Source organism: Rousettus aegyptiacus, unplaced genomic scaffold (genome assembly GCF_014176215.1).
Source record: "Rousettus aegyptiacus isolate mRouAeg1 unplaced genomic scaffold, mRouAeg1.p scaffold_m13_p_14, whole genome shotgun sequence".
NCBI lineage: Eukaryota > Metazoa > Chordata > Mammalia > Chiroptera > Pteropodidae > Rousettus > Rousettus aegyptiacus.
The window spans coordinates 50,108,905-50,123,299 of NW_023416289.1; the positions used below are offsets into that span (position 1 = coordinate 50,108,905).

A 14,395-nucleotide genomic window follows, 5' to 3' on the forward strand; every position below is an offset into this window, starting at 1 on the left:
TTTCTTCACCTCTTTTAGCTCCTTTTGTAATAGTAAGTTACATCTTCATCTGCCTGAAGGCCAGTGTTTCATTACACTGGCATGTTATGGATGCCTTTATCTCAGAGTACCTTCGTGTGGGGTTTGCTGATGCGCCTACTAAAACAAAACAGATTTTTTCCCCTGTACTTTTCAAAGCGTACGAGTGGGCGAAAGCGTTTCAGGGTAGTTCCCCTCCTGTTAAGGGCATCCTCTGGTGTCAAAAAGAGGTGCCTTCCGGAACCTTCCATGCCCAAGGCTCTCTGAACATTCTCCTCCATCATCCCTGGCATTCTTTCTCAGGGTATTTCTGAAGTCCTTAAGACGTGAGTTGCTCTGATGCTCTCTTGCCTTCTGGAGGCTCCTGAGCGGGTCTGCACGCCCTTCCTCACACTCGGCCACACACTGGGGCCTGCAGTCTTTGACCTCAGCGTCACTGGCTGGTCTCAGACCTGCCTGTGGAGGGTCCCATTCAGAGCAGGACTATTTCCCGGCGGTGGTATTTACTATGGCTGTCGGCCCTGTCTGTCCCCTCCCCCCCTTTTTTTTTCTTATCTCTGGCTGCTAAACTTGAAGTTTCTACACAGTTTCTGCCACCGGATACGGTTTGGCCTCATCCATGTCTATCACTTTCGTTCGAGTTGTGATCTGGGTTTTTTCCTTTCCTGCAGCAATCCTAATTGCTCTATTTGTTTTTTAAAGAGAGGTCTGGGATGTTGAACCGCTGTGCTGCCATCGTGATCTTGTTCACTAGAAGACTTCTAACTATTCATACGGGAACTGTATGAATAATTCGTGGCATTCATTTTCCATGGTTTCAACTACCATCTAAATGTGGATCATTCCCAAAATTACAACCTCAGTGCAGATCTCTCCAGGGCCACAATTGATTCATTATCGATACCTTTACGGACCCTCAAACCACATGTCCTTCAAAACTAACCTCATTTTCTCTCCCTTTTGAGTCGCTTTTCAAATACGTTCTTTCTCCACTTTTAAAATTAATGCTGTCTGTATCCATTAACTACCCAAGACAGAACTCTGGGATTGTCCTCCTTTTACACTCATTTCTTATCAATTCAATTACCGAATCTGCCAGTTACATTTCCTAAATATCATTCAAAACTGCTTATTATTCTGTCCCAACTGTTCCGAGATCTCATTGATATCAATGCAATTTCCATCTAACAAGGTCTCTCAAACTCCAGTGCCTCCCTCCTCTAATATCTGTCCACATCGCGGCCAGAATTACATGTCTAAAAGCCTGCATTTTACCTCCCCGTTCAAACGCCCTCCACCATCCATCCCTCAGTGACCACAGGGATAAACCTGAACACGCAGGGTCCTTCACCGTCTGGCTGTCACCTCTCCTTTCCATCTTATCTTCTGCTACTTCTTCAATGCATCCTATTCCCAAGCCTCAGAAGGCTGAGCAACTCACAAGCTGTGCCTTTGCACACAGTCCTGTCACTGCCTACAACACCTGTGGTCTCATTTGCGCTGTCCTCACTCACCTTTGAGACCCAACTCGAAGGCTGCATCTTCTATAACACTTTCTGGGACCCAGGTCAACTTAGATGTTTTCCCTCAATTTTCATAGAGCTCTGTAGATGGGACACCTTTGTGGGACGTTTCATACATTATTTGTAAACATTATTTCACCTATCTACCTTATTTCGTATTCAGGTGTGTGTGTGTGTGTGCGCGCGCGCGCGCGCTTGAATAACCCTTTCATGAAGTTCTATGTTGGCTAATGTTTCACAACAGATGCTTGGGGCAGAGAGCCCTGATTGTAACGTTTGCCAATTCCTGTGGTGTAACTACCGCCATTGTGGCTGATTTCAAGCTGTCAACCTGAGGTCACTGAGCACAAGGTGGGGAGAGTCACAGCTGGTTCTCCTAAGTGGCTGTGCACTGGCTCCAACACACCACCACCTTGGTGAGTCACGGGTAATAAGTCCATTCAAACTGGAATGCCACACTTGGGAACCCAGGTATCTTAGACTTGCCTAGAGTTGTGCTTTGTAAAAGTTCTCATCGATAAAGACCTTTTCCTTTCTACTTTGCATGGGGGTACAGTTCAAGAACTGGAAGGTGCCAGGGCCCGGGAAATGAACAGAGGAGGTGATGAAGTCGGAGGTGGTCAGTGGTGTGAGGTTGCTGGTGCCCTGACAGAGACAGGGAGTGAGATGGAGGTGAAAAGACTGTCCCTTTTGCTTTCTCGCGATGAGGTTATGCCCCATTGGGAGAGCCGGTGACATGGAACTGAACAACTTGGAAACTGTTGCTACAGGTAGAGACCTACCCAGAGAGGTTAGAGAAGAGGCCCGGACTCAGAATCAGCTGAGGAATGGTGGGGAAGAAATGGAGTGATGGAAATCGAAGGGTCGAGTAGTGAGTGTTCAGAGAAGACACACGAATAGAAAAGTCGCAGTCAGGTAGGCGGGAAAAAGAACACCGAGGAACGCCACGAAGTGAGAATGACGAAGGCAGGCAAAAGGGTCGGGAGTTCTGTCAGCGTGTGGAGCGTACGGAACGAGGAAAGACCACTGGGCGTCAGTCACAAGTGGGGCCGCAGAACAGGGTCGGGGGATCCGGATCACGGGAACCTGCCGTTTGGGAAGACTGATGTATCCTAGTCAATGCTCCTGTAACCTGGAAAGCGGTTTAAGAGCTGAAGGCTCTTTTCTGCCTAAACTTGCGTTTGGATCTAAGGAAATCAAGGAAAACCAATGAGCCGCTAGAGAAGCAAAGCCCAACCAAGCCTGCCGTGAGCACAGCCAGTGTCTGGGAGAGAGGACAGTTCCGGCTGCAGGCCAGAGGCCTCGCTCTGGGGCCAGGGTCAGGGGGCGAATTCAGTGGGGAATGGCTTCGCCCTGAACCACGAGATGGACGGCTGTCCCCAAGCGAGCCGTCCTGTGGCAGAGGAGCCAGTCTGGAAGAAAGCTTTAGGGACAGTGGCAATTTGGGGTCGGAGTCTTTGCCAAAACAAAGCAACTCTGAAATGAGAGGAAATTTCAGCTAACAGGAAAAAAACAAACAAACAAACAAACAAAAAAAACAAAAAGCAAAAAAAAAAACCTAGCAGGAAACCCAAACTGCTGGGCAGCATGTGTGCCTGGCTGGCCCTGAGCCAGAATGTCCCTGTTGGTGTTGAAGGCTGAGGCTAGCTCTGCTGTCCTGCCTACGTGGGCATGCCTGTTCCTTATTTCCTAGAGAGGTGTCCTTGGCTGGGGCTGGCAGAGGTCTGTGACACCTCTGGAATACGCAGGAGCTTGCTCTTTCCCCAATGCATGGTTGCCTAGCGAGCTGACCGGCCTCAGGTCTAACCCGGCTCGGGTGGGTCACCTCCTCTTTCGTCTGCACCTGTGCCTCCCAGCGAAACTTCTCGCACTGAATGATTTTCCTGTCTTGCGTCCGCAGGTCTGAACTTTTCTAGAGATCATGACTTCGACACTATTTTGTGTTTCCCCGGACTATGCAAAGACTCTTGAGAAGAAGAGTATTTCCCCGTTCGGAGCTCTGTAGGACCTGTCAGCGATCTCATGGCCGCTGGCCTCAAGGACACTGTAAGCCAGATGGGAAGACCATATGGAGGCTCAGGAAGTAGCTCCCCATTGACATGCAATAACGATTGTGAGTTAAGGCTGGGAAATGCTCTATGATTTTAGGGAGTGGAGACTTCACCACACCCGAGTCTCAGCTCTTATCTTGGGGAAGAAGGACTTAGAGGCTGAAACAAAGGAGGAACAAGGCGGCGGGGATGATACAGGTGGGGACGGTGCTTACCTTCGACCAGTCTCCCACGGCTAAGTGTGGAGGGCAGTCGGTTTTGGCGCAGGACTTATGAGACGACGCCTTGGGCCCTTGGCATAATCCATCCGACAGATTCAGAAAGCTGCCATCCGTTAACAGCTGCCGGCAGGTGACCCTCCGATGCTGAGTCCCCCCACCACACGTCCTGGGACACTGAGGAGGCAAAGGGAGGCGGGTCAGCATGGGACTCTTGCGATGCCGAGCGTGGCGGGCTGGCCACGGAGTCACCAGGCTGCCGTACCTGCTGCCATTCTTCAATGTGCCAGCTAGGAGGGCAGTCGAACTGATTGCATGCTCGTAAGGCATGGGGCTTCTCATCCCTGCATTCCTCGGCAGGGGTTGGGGGCTCCCCGGGGTGCAGACAGTGCACATCTCGGGTCTGGATTCCAACGCCACAGGTAGCTGAACAGGGCCCCCAGGAGCCCGTGTGCCACCTGCATCGAAATAAAAGTGGGGAAGTTAGATGGTCCCATGAGGCTGCGAGCAACAGTGAGAGCATGGACAATTTCGAGTTCTTCTCTGGGTCACCAGACCTCACACTCCACGCACAGCCTATGGCCACAGGACTCCCCCGGTGCACACGATTCAAAGACAGAAAGATGACGTGAACAGACAAGAAACATCAGGGATGCGTTTAAAGATATTACCCATCCGGGAAAGTCCAGAGTGAAAAGAAGCACATGTCTCTCTGTCTTTATCTGATGCCATGTAGCCATAACAAAATCTCAGTTTTGTTTTGAATGGATCTCCAAGGCAAGGATGATGTATACAGGTGTCGGAAGAAATTTTAAATGCTTAAAAGCTGACAGGCACTTCAAGACATTTTCAGGGCACCTGGATTCATTATTTGGAATACCCCTAGAAAAATTCTTTTGTGTTAGGATCGGATTTACCATACATATTTATAACACGATTCCTTTTCAATAAGATCTTGGAAAAATTGGGTTTTCTGATGAAACATCTGTGAAAATGGGAAACCCAGGCAGCTGCTTTTCATGCGTATTTCTAAACTACCTTTAAGGAAAATTCTCTCAGTTCAGGCCCCAACCAGAGGCATGAGTGCCTAGTTCCCTATGCCCACACCGACACAGGTAGCACCTTTTAAAAGAGTCTCTGCCCGTCTGATGGGTGAAAAATTGTGCACCATGATTATTTCAATTTGTGGATATTTTATTATTAGTGAACATGAATTTTTATCTAGTTACTATAGAGATATAACACGAGGAAACAATTTTAAAATGCTTAAAATGTACATAAAAGGGTGGTTTATAACAGCGAAAAGAAAGTAAAATTTTTATTATGAACTCCCGCTCATTACGCCTTTGTGGGAATTTTAACTCGTGAATGGAAGACACGTTCCTCCACATAGGATTTACACTTCCTCTGACAAGGCCGATGTGAATTAATTTTTCAGATCACAGAATCGGAATGACTATAAAGCCCCTTCCTACTTTAAGAGCTCCTTGTTGTTTTTAAATTCTCAGGACAACCTTTTTTTTTTTTTAACTACTTTATTGGGGGTATGATTGACGTGTAAAAAGCTGTATTTAATGTCTACAACTCAGTGAGCTTAGGGTTAAGCGTACACCCGTGCAACCCTCACCGCCATCAAGGCCACAGACACGTACACCACCTCCCGATTTCTCCTTCCGCCTCCTTTATATCATCATCATCACTATCATTATCATTTCTATTACATGGCGTGTGATAAGAACAGTCAACCTAAGACCTACCCTCTTAGCAAATCTCATGTCTACAATACAGGATTGGTAGCTACAGCTGCTATGCCATGTAGACCCCCACTCGCTACTTGTCTGGCATAACTGTAACTCCATACCCTTCACCAACACCTCCCCCTCAGCCCCTGGCGACTGTGATCCTACTCTCTGCTTCTCTAAGTGTATTTTAGACTCCACGTATAAGTGAAATCACACAGTATTTATCTTTCCGAGTCTGGCTTCTTTCACTTAGCATAATGCACGGGAGGCTTTTTCTCTTCCTTCTGCTCAGTAGCAAGGCCAAGACAAATCCATTTGCTTGTGATCTCTCTTTTTGGAGTGTTATTGTTCATTCGTTTGTTTGTTTGTTTGTTTGTTTTTCTAATTTGCTTTTTCACTGAGGTTACCTTAGCTTTATACGGAAATCTCCACATAAAGCTTCTTGTCTTCTTATCTGCTGCAAGGTCTTTATCTTCTGCAAGGTCAATGACTTCTCTGATGGCAGGCAAGAATTGTTAAAGCCAAAAGGTGGGGATTCTGAGACTGTCCCCGTGGTGGCATTACCTTCCACACACTGGGTCACCACTTTAAGATTCATGCTTTAGCCTGTTTTGGGTTTTCCTTTTCTTTCTTACCAGCTCCATTCTACATTTCTTTTTACATATTTCACCCAGTATTTTGGAAGCTTTTAGAAAAAGGACTTTCAGGATGTCTAGTCCATCACAAGGCTAAACATGGATGTCCACATTTATGTACTGAAATAATAAGTTTGGCAAGTTTAGCTCTAGGCTGAGCATGATTTTCCCTCCATACTCTTAAGATACATCGTTCTTCTGTTTTCTGAAAACTCCAGCTGCCAAGTTCTTTGTTGTTAATACGTCTTTCCTTTCTTGTAGCTTCACTGTTATGTACCTAAGTGGGGATCCATTTTCATGTACTTCCCTTGATACTACGAGTGGATATTTTTTAAATGTTAGTGAACAGTTTATTTCATAGTTTGTTTCTCTGCCATTAACTACATATTTCTTAACTTTCTTCTCCCCAAATCTTCAATTTTCTGTGCTTTGACTCATTTGACTTCCTCAGCACTATCTTCAAGCCACCAATTCTTTCTTCAATTGTCTATAGCTTATCCTTTTATTTCATTGACTTACATTTCTAGGTTTTTTAATTGATTCTTTTTAATGCCTAGTCTTACTACATCTGCCTATTTCTGTTTCATAATGTCTAGCTCTTCATATGGATATTATTTATGCATTTATATCTCCAAAGATCCTGATAACACTGACCTTCACGTCTTTTGTCAGGTTGTTCTTATATTTTAATTCTGTCTGGAGTGAGTTCATCGTTCAGTGGTGCCATCTGTTGACCGTCTTCATTGGGATTGGATTCTTCATGTGTTTTGGAATTTCATTTTGCAGGCTAAATCCAAAGGCAGGTTTTTCTCTCTCCACCTCCCTTCCTCCTCTTCTCTGTCTCTTCACACCTGCTGTCTATGGTTTGGCCTCCGTCTGGCCCTTGAGGGTCTCCAGGACCAGGTCTGTCAGGGATACTGTGGCACAGAAGCACGGGCAGCACACGGGAGACCGGTCACTGAGCCAACAGGTCATCTGGGGCTGTGTCTGGTCACAGGGCTCTCTGCGTTTGTCCCCCACCCCCTGGGTGAGCAGCCTCGTAGAAACAAAGGATTCTGGTTGTGATCAGCAGTAGCTTTTTATCTGCTTCCATCACAAAGAAGCGGTGAGCCTGGTCCTTCTCCTCACGGATCAGGAGCAAGGCGGTCAGGCCCTATTTACCCCGACTGCTTCGGGGCCTCAAGCGTGGAAGAACCACAGGCTCAGTTCCCCTCACCACTTCTCTCTTCCATCCCCTTCCCAGCCCAGGTGGTGGTTTTCATGATTTTGCCCTTGAATGCCATTTCAACTTCCCTTTTTTCATATATCATCTACCATTGGTCTGCACTCGGGGCAGAGTGTGAAATTAAAACACCATCTTCCCTGGAAGCTTATTAATTAGTTATAGCCTAAGTTGTTATATCTAAATTTCCAGTAGCTTTAGAGGTGAGGGAAATCCCCAACAGTAGATATATAGGTCATATTTTGATGACCATTGGACTACAAGGCTCAATTTTTAGAAGGCTCTTTTGTTTGTTTGTTTGTTTCACTATTAAAACAGTTCAGCTTAAGTGTGTAACTTATTTGGAGTGACTTCAGGATGAAGTCATCTTTCAAGAAAGTATATAGCTAGAAGAATCCATTAGAGGCGCAAGAGACTGGAATGGAACCATTTTTATCCAGGAAACAGGTAATAATTTCTTATTAAGAGACAATGGACCAGATACGATTTTTTTTTTTTAATTCAAAAACTGGTTAACAGTTGGTCCAGAAACACATCGCTTTTCCCTCTTGCTTTCCTACTTGCCTCCCCTATAGTGCTGAATCCTGTCGGAGAAGAAGGCTCTCCTTAGACCAGTGGGATCGTTATATAACCCTGCATGTTTCTTCAAGCTGCCGGCTCTCTCCTGGAGAGAGTAAACTCCATAAATAGCAGATACTCAACGGTGTCAGGCCAGGCCAGGCAAGTAACCCCACAGAGCAAATAAACAGACAACACCCTACCTTGCAGAGTCAGGGCTAAAACATCAAATGCATTTGCCTTTGGGTAAATAAAGATCAGCTGACTGTCTGACCAAACCTCAGTGGTAGGTTTCGCCCTGGGGTGATATCTTACTGCTATTGCCCTTGGAGTCAGTAAATATTTGTTCGGAAAATATTATGCAACACCCTGTTCCTGTTATTCCTACACCACTGGTTTCTAGAACCTAAAACATTTTTGTCAACTTACCTTTATTTTGGCATTGACCCTTTGTCTCTGCTGCCTTTTTTTTCTTTCTTTCCAACCGTCAAAAAGTTTATTAAATCTACAACTTTGAAATGAGGAATAGTATTTCCCTTTTCATAAAAAAAAAAAAAAAAAAAACCAGACTCTTAATTTCGCAAAGCAGCCGAGACATACGGCGTGCTCTGTTATTGTTCGTAGCGTGGCAGCTCCGTGAGGAAGACACTGCTGCAGAAGACCGATGTATGAAGAGCTTTGGCTGAGGCACAGTGACGAGGGGAAGGGGGTGGACACGGCACGAACAAACCCAAAAAAGTCAGTGGGCAGGGCAGCTGACAACACCCCGCTGTGAGCTCTAGGTAGCACACAGGCGATCGCTCAGTCATTCGAGGAATATGGGCTGAGCACCTGCTGTGTACCAGTGCCAGCTCACCTGTGCTCCGTCATGTGGCACTAGGTGAAGACGGAGAGGAGAAAGAGAACAAACCTGCTGACCTCCAAGTTTTGTCACTCTGTGTTCATTCATGTGGGATGCAGAGAAGAAGAGTCAGGCTGAAGGGGACCCTGCTTAGCACGGCAGCATCTGCACATCGGAGCAAGAATGTGGCTGGGGCCTGAGCTGAGCAGAGAAGGGGATGCTCTGACGTAGGCCTGGCTGATCTACTGGGGTGAGGTCTCTGCACACATGTATTCTCTGTAGGAGCCGTGTGTCCAGACACCGTGTGTCCCAGGAGCACAAGATGGCATGGCACGTACCTGGGTGGGCAGGGTTCTGTGTTACAAGCCTGGCTCATGGCTGGAGGGCGGTGGACCATGTCACACAGGGTTTCATTGACAGTCTGCTGTGTCTGAAGGTGTAAGCACACTGCTATCGCTTCTTGATGGCCTGGAGGTTGGAAAAAGGAAAAAAATGCAAGTGACTTAGAATAACTTATTGATGGAAGAAAGGAAACCGATTCTTGGGACCGCTAGTCCTTAAGCCACTGCCCTTGTGACTATGTTGAGTGAGTGTGGGCACCAACGACGCTGCATTTTCTGAAGGTCCCCAGGCTTTGATATGCTCTTGGGCACCTTTGAAATCAGCTCTTCTACTCTCTCCCTCAAATGCACGCACCCTGAAACATTAAGGAACATCCCTGACTTCCTTTCTACCTTCAGACCAGTTTACATTCCAGATGTGCTTGGAGCTGGGAGGTCCTACAAATGAATTCTCAACGTGTTCCTCCCAGACACACACAGCAGTTTCTCTAAGAGGAACTTGCATTCCAGCTGCTAAATAACATTTCTCTGTATAATTGCATATGTGCTAAATTCAATGTAGAACACTTATAAAAATTCTCATTATGGTCCAAGTTCCTGTCCACTCCTTATCATAATTAGTAATAGGTCTATCGCCGTACTTCTCATTGAAAAAGTGCTTTGGAGTGTGCAAAGTGCTTTCAAATATATTATTTGAACCTCCCATAATCTTGAGAGGCTGAAAGGGTGATGTCATTATCTCCATTCTATTCATTTAATAATAAGGAAATTTAGGTTGAGAGAAAAATTAAGATAGCAGAAAACTGGTAGATTTGAAACTAAAAATTTGATCTCCTGACCCCTAATTCAGCAGTCTTTCTTTTGTATTCCTGGATTCCAAAACGCAAGACGGCCCACCGGCTTCCCAAACAGGGCCCGTGCCTCATTCAGACATGAAGGCTGACAGGCATATATGTTTGCTCTAGGGCCGGACAGGTCGGCTTGACCCCAAAGCCCACATCTCCACTACTACTCTCAGATATAAACAGTTACCGGGAAATCAAAACGGAACGAAATACAGATCAAGCTCTTGATGGAAAAAGTCAAATAAAAACTGTGATAGCAACAGTTGATGTTATTTGAAATATGCAAATACATTCAGTTCCATTCGAGAATGTGTGTTCCATTACAAGACTATGGTTCTTTTTCCAACTGCCATGTTTCAAGTCAACCATTTTATGATATTTTACAGACTGCAGTATGGGCCAAAAGTCTATATAAAATGTGTATGTGTGATGTTCAGTTCTTTCGACTAAATTTTCTCCTGCTTTCCTCAGCCGTAATCTTGTGTTCCTGGCCATGCATGGCAGGATGCAGTCTTAAACCTCTGCGCATCTTCCATGAACTTGTTTTTTGTAAACACTGGCTACCCTGAGATACAAGGTAACACTTCTACAGCTTCATGACCCTGGTTCTGGTTTGCACACGTCCAACTTCCTCAAGGACTTTACGGGGACACACATGTTCATTTTCTAGCAGGCTGCGTTTCTTTTTAATCTGAGAAAAATCCCATAATCTTCCACATGTATTTTCCTTTGTCATCGAAATCCTTTAGAAAAATCTATTTGGAGACTATTTTGGAACATTTTCTGAAGACTGAGCGGGTGGGCCTTGAAGCATCAACGTTATCTCATTTCAACCACTGTGGATGGAATTGGATAATACTCGTGACAAACTTTTCCATCCGAAAGCAAGTTACTCAAAAGAATGTAAAAGTTTAACTGAAAATTTAGGATACTTATTGAGGTAGAATGTATTTTCCAAAGACAGTCACAAGAATAATTCCCATCCCACAGACTGGACCTGCGACGTGATTTTAATACTCTTCGCTTCAAAAGGTTTGATCAAACCTTTATTTTCGAAAGTAAAAATTATAAAAATAAGTTTACTTCATCTTATACATAATGAAATTTGGGTAATAATACAAGGATGAATTTAGAAGATATAATATAAATTAAGTGTTGAAATTTCATCCCAATTTTTCTAATAGATTACTCTGGTAGCATGAGAAAGCATCCTTCACTTAAGATTTGATTTCTGCAATGTCAAAATATGAAGGTTATTATTATTATTATTTTTGGTAAAAAAAAATACTCAACACCTTCATTGACAATTGAATTAAGGATGAAAGGGTAAAAACACAGACTCTAAGAGGGTAAATAGAGCCAACAAGTGAGCTAATACATTCCCTTTTGTTGGCTTAAGGTTGATGTGAGTTGGGGTTTTTGCAAACAAGTCTTGACTAATCAACCTGCCAAATAACACACATACCCCACACAACATGCACAGAGTAATAAACACCAGAGCAGTGGAGAAAATCTATAACCATAGCCTACTAGGTACCACCCCGTATTTACTGCATTAAGTGGTACAATAAATATGGGGAAACGATTTGAATAAGACAATTATGTTGATGCAACAACCAAATAATAGCCTTGGCCCCTAGAAATAGAGATACTACGCCCTTTCTAAGCACTTAATGGAACAGTAACAAAAACTGATCCTATCTTGTTCTATAAGGAAACTGCAATAATTTCCAAAAGCTAGAAATTACACAGGTAATGTTCTTTGACCGTTAAGAGTGCCCGACCATAAATGAACAACAAACAATGAATCCCTCAAAATCCAACCATTAGAATTGTTAAGAAGTCATTCCCTATAGAACTCCTCGGTCAAAAGAGTAAAGCGAACACACAGGGCATGAAAAAAGAGACGAGGGAAGCTTCAAGCAGCTTGAGACTAGACGAACGATCTGGATAATAATCACGGTATCTTCACGAAGTGGGTAACGTTTTCCCCCAAGGTAATCTAGATTGTGGAATTTACTTAAAAAGCGAAGAACTTGAATTGACTATAACGATAAGTGGGGGGCAGGGAACGAAGACGAGGGTCCTCATGGAGCTGGGGTGCTACTTCCCCTCCCTGCTGCCCCCAAAACAGGAAAAGGAGGAAGGTTGGACTTAGACAGTTGTGGGAACCAGCTCTTTCAAACTTTCTAAACAGTTAATTTCTGATAGGAAGTATTTAAGTTTACTGAGGGGCGTGGAGAACACCAGTTCATCTTACAACGCCATTATAAACCCATAAAAGAAAAACAAATAGATCTACTTCATACCGCGTTGCCTATGATGCTGCGTTACATGTGATGTCTTTATTTCAGAAACACATAAGCAGCACAGACACATGTACACACATTCGGATTATATAGATCCATGCCTGGGGCCATACTGAAAAGCCTCGTTAATGTATGTTTTCCCCTCTGCTGATTAGCCAGCTTGATTGGGTAGGGCTACTATAAACTCTCAGGTAATTAAAAAGAGGGGGAGCGCTAACATGTTACGGACCTAGCGAGTGCCCAAGGAGAGCATCGTTCTTGGTGTGAAAATGCAAGCCTCCAGATAGGTGGGTTCTTTTGAGGAGACACTGGTAGAGATGAAGGGTTGTCTAAAGCCAGGTGACCATCTGCAGGGCATCAAAACCATCGCTGAAGCCCAAGAGGAAGTGACCAGTTATCCCAAGAGGAGCTGGAAGAAACTACGGCGAGAGGTCTGTCCTGACGTGAAGTGACGTGGGGAGGACAGGACAGCCACTGGTAGGTACCGTGCCACATCGGCAGCCTCTCTCCCCTCACGTGGTGGGGGACGAGACCGCCTTCCCGCAAATGGGAAAATGGGAATGAAAACTGAACTGGCCCACCCGATGTCCAGGCACATACTACTAGCTTGTGCTGTTGGGAGACGGCGAGGTAAAACTGAAAGGTCATACATGCAACAAATAGTATGGAATACAAAGAAAAACTCGGATGAGGCATATTTGTGATGTAGAACATTACAAAGCTTACCGGAGGGTATTAAAAAGTAAGCATTTCTTCCAGAATGTATATGTGTGCACATACACACACAATACTACATGCATGCTTACATACATACGCCCTAGACACTGGAAACTGAATATGTTCAAATTCTTCATGCTTTAAAGAATTAGAAAAGAATTCTGTCGCCACTTCAGTATGACTCATGAATGGCGTTTAAACATCGGTAACAACAACAAACGGATTAATTTTATTCCCTGCGTGATGTGAAGACAGGTGAGAACATACCAGTGCACAGTAGCAGGACCTGACAAAAAGGTTATCGCTTTGGAGATCTGCAAATGGCATACATGATTTTTCTATGAGAAACAGAGATGTTGAAGGAGCAACTATACACGGAAATCCGATTTTCCTATGGTTTTAAGTCTTTGCAGACTCACTCTCTCTTCACTGGTCATTTTCCTGGGGCCACTCCAGGTCTGCTGACACCCAAGGACACAGAACACGCCACGCTTCCCCAACTGGAGGGGGCCTTGGCAGTCAGGAAAAGAACCAAAGTCAAGGATGAGGGCGGGCTAGGTGCAACAGTGCTTCTACCCACGGCGGCATTTCAAAGCAGAGATGAACCTAAATGTCTTCTGAAGATGACTTTTGACCGAGTAGCATCCGACCCCGCAACCCCAGGCTGCCCCGGTCTGCACCCCACTTAGGCACGAGACGGCCTCCACCTGTCGGTTCTGCATGTTCCTACTTATTTCTTGTTAACTAGGGACCTCGCTCCCTGTCTCAGTGATATAGCTGCTTGGGCCAAACAACATAACATTTTTTTGGTCAGGATACAGTCCCACTATCTTTTATCTTTCTGAGATAACCACAATTTAAAAGAAATAAAAGGAAAGGCATAGTTTTCAGTTATTCGAATGAGATAACCTCTTTTAGACTTTTGCTAATTGGCATATTTGGTTTCACCAATCTAGTAATTTCTCAACCCATCAGCAAGACAAACATAACTTCAGCAAAGGATCCAGTACCTCCCAAACACGTCGCCGAGCAAGGGGTAAAGCCCGCATACTCCCAGTCGTAGGTCATCTGGCTGTCCTTCTCGTGCAGGGGGACGTCCGGCTCCGGGGAGGCAGGGCTGTCGTCACATGCTCGGAGGAGGCAAGGCCGCTCGGCGGGCAGCCGGGGGCCCGTGCACTCCTCCTCCGGCAGCTCCGTCTCCGTCTGCGTGAACGTGAGGAGCACGCGGCACTTGACCTCTCGGGCCTGGATGCCTGGGCCGCACGTGGTGCTGCAGGCGGACCAGGGCTCTGGGACGAACCTGCGGAACACCGGGGAGGCGAGCGGCCGTTACGCAGAGGCCACAAAAGGAGGAGCGACGTGCATTCTATGAAGA

General features: G+C 45.4%; 1 protein-coding gene across 8 annotated transcripts in view; it reads right to left on the bottom strand.

The window, feature by feature from the left end:
* Positions 1-14,395, bottom strand: part of ADAMTSL3 (ADAMTS like 3) — a 174,298-nt gene that overhangs the window by 39,769 nt on the left and 120,134 nt on the right. For all 8 annotated transcript variants that reach the window (XM_016135354.2, XM_016135356.2, XM_016135358.2 and 5 more), the window contains 4 exons: positions 14,031-14,320; positions 9,147-9,276; positions 4,076-4,268; positions 3,808-3,987 (listed from right to left, as the gene is read on the bottom strand). In XM_016135354.2, the coding sequence (XP_015990840.2) occupies positions 3,808-3,987; positions 4,076-4,268; positions 9,147-9,276; positions 14,031-14,320 (793 nt within the window). The remainder of the gene's footprint in view (positions 1-3,807; positions 3,988-4,075; positions 4,269-9,146; positions 9,277-14,030; positions 14,321-14,395) is intronic.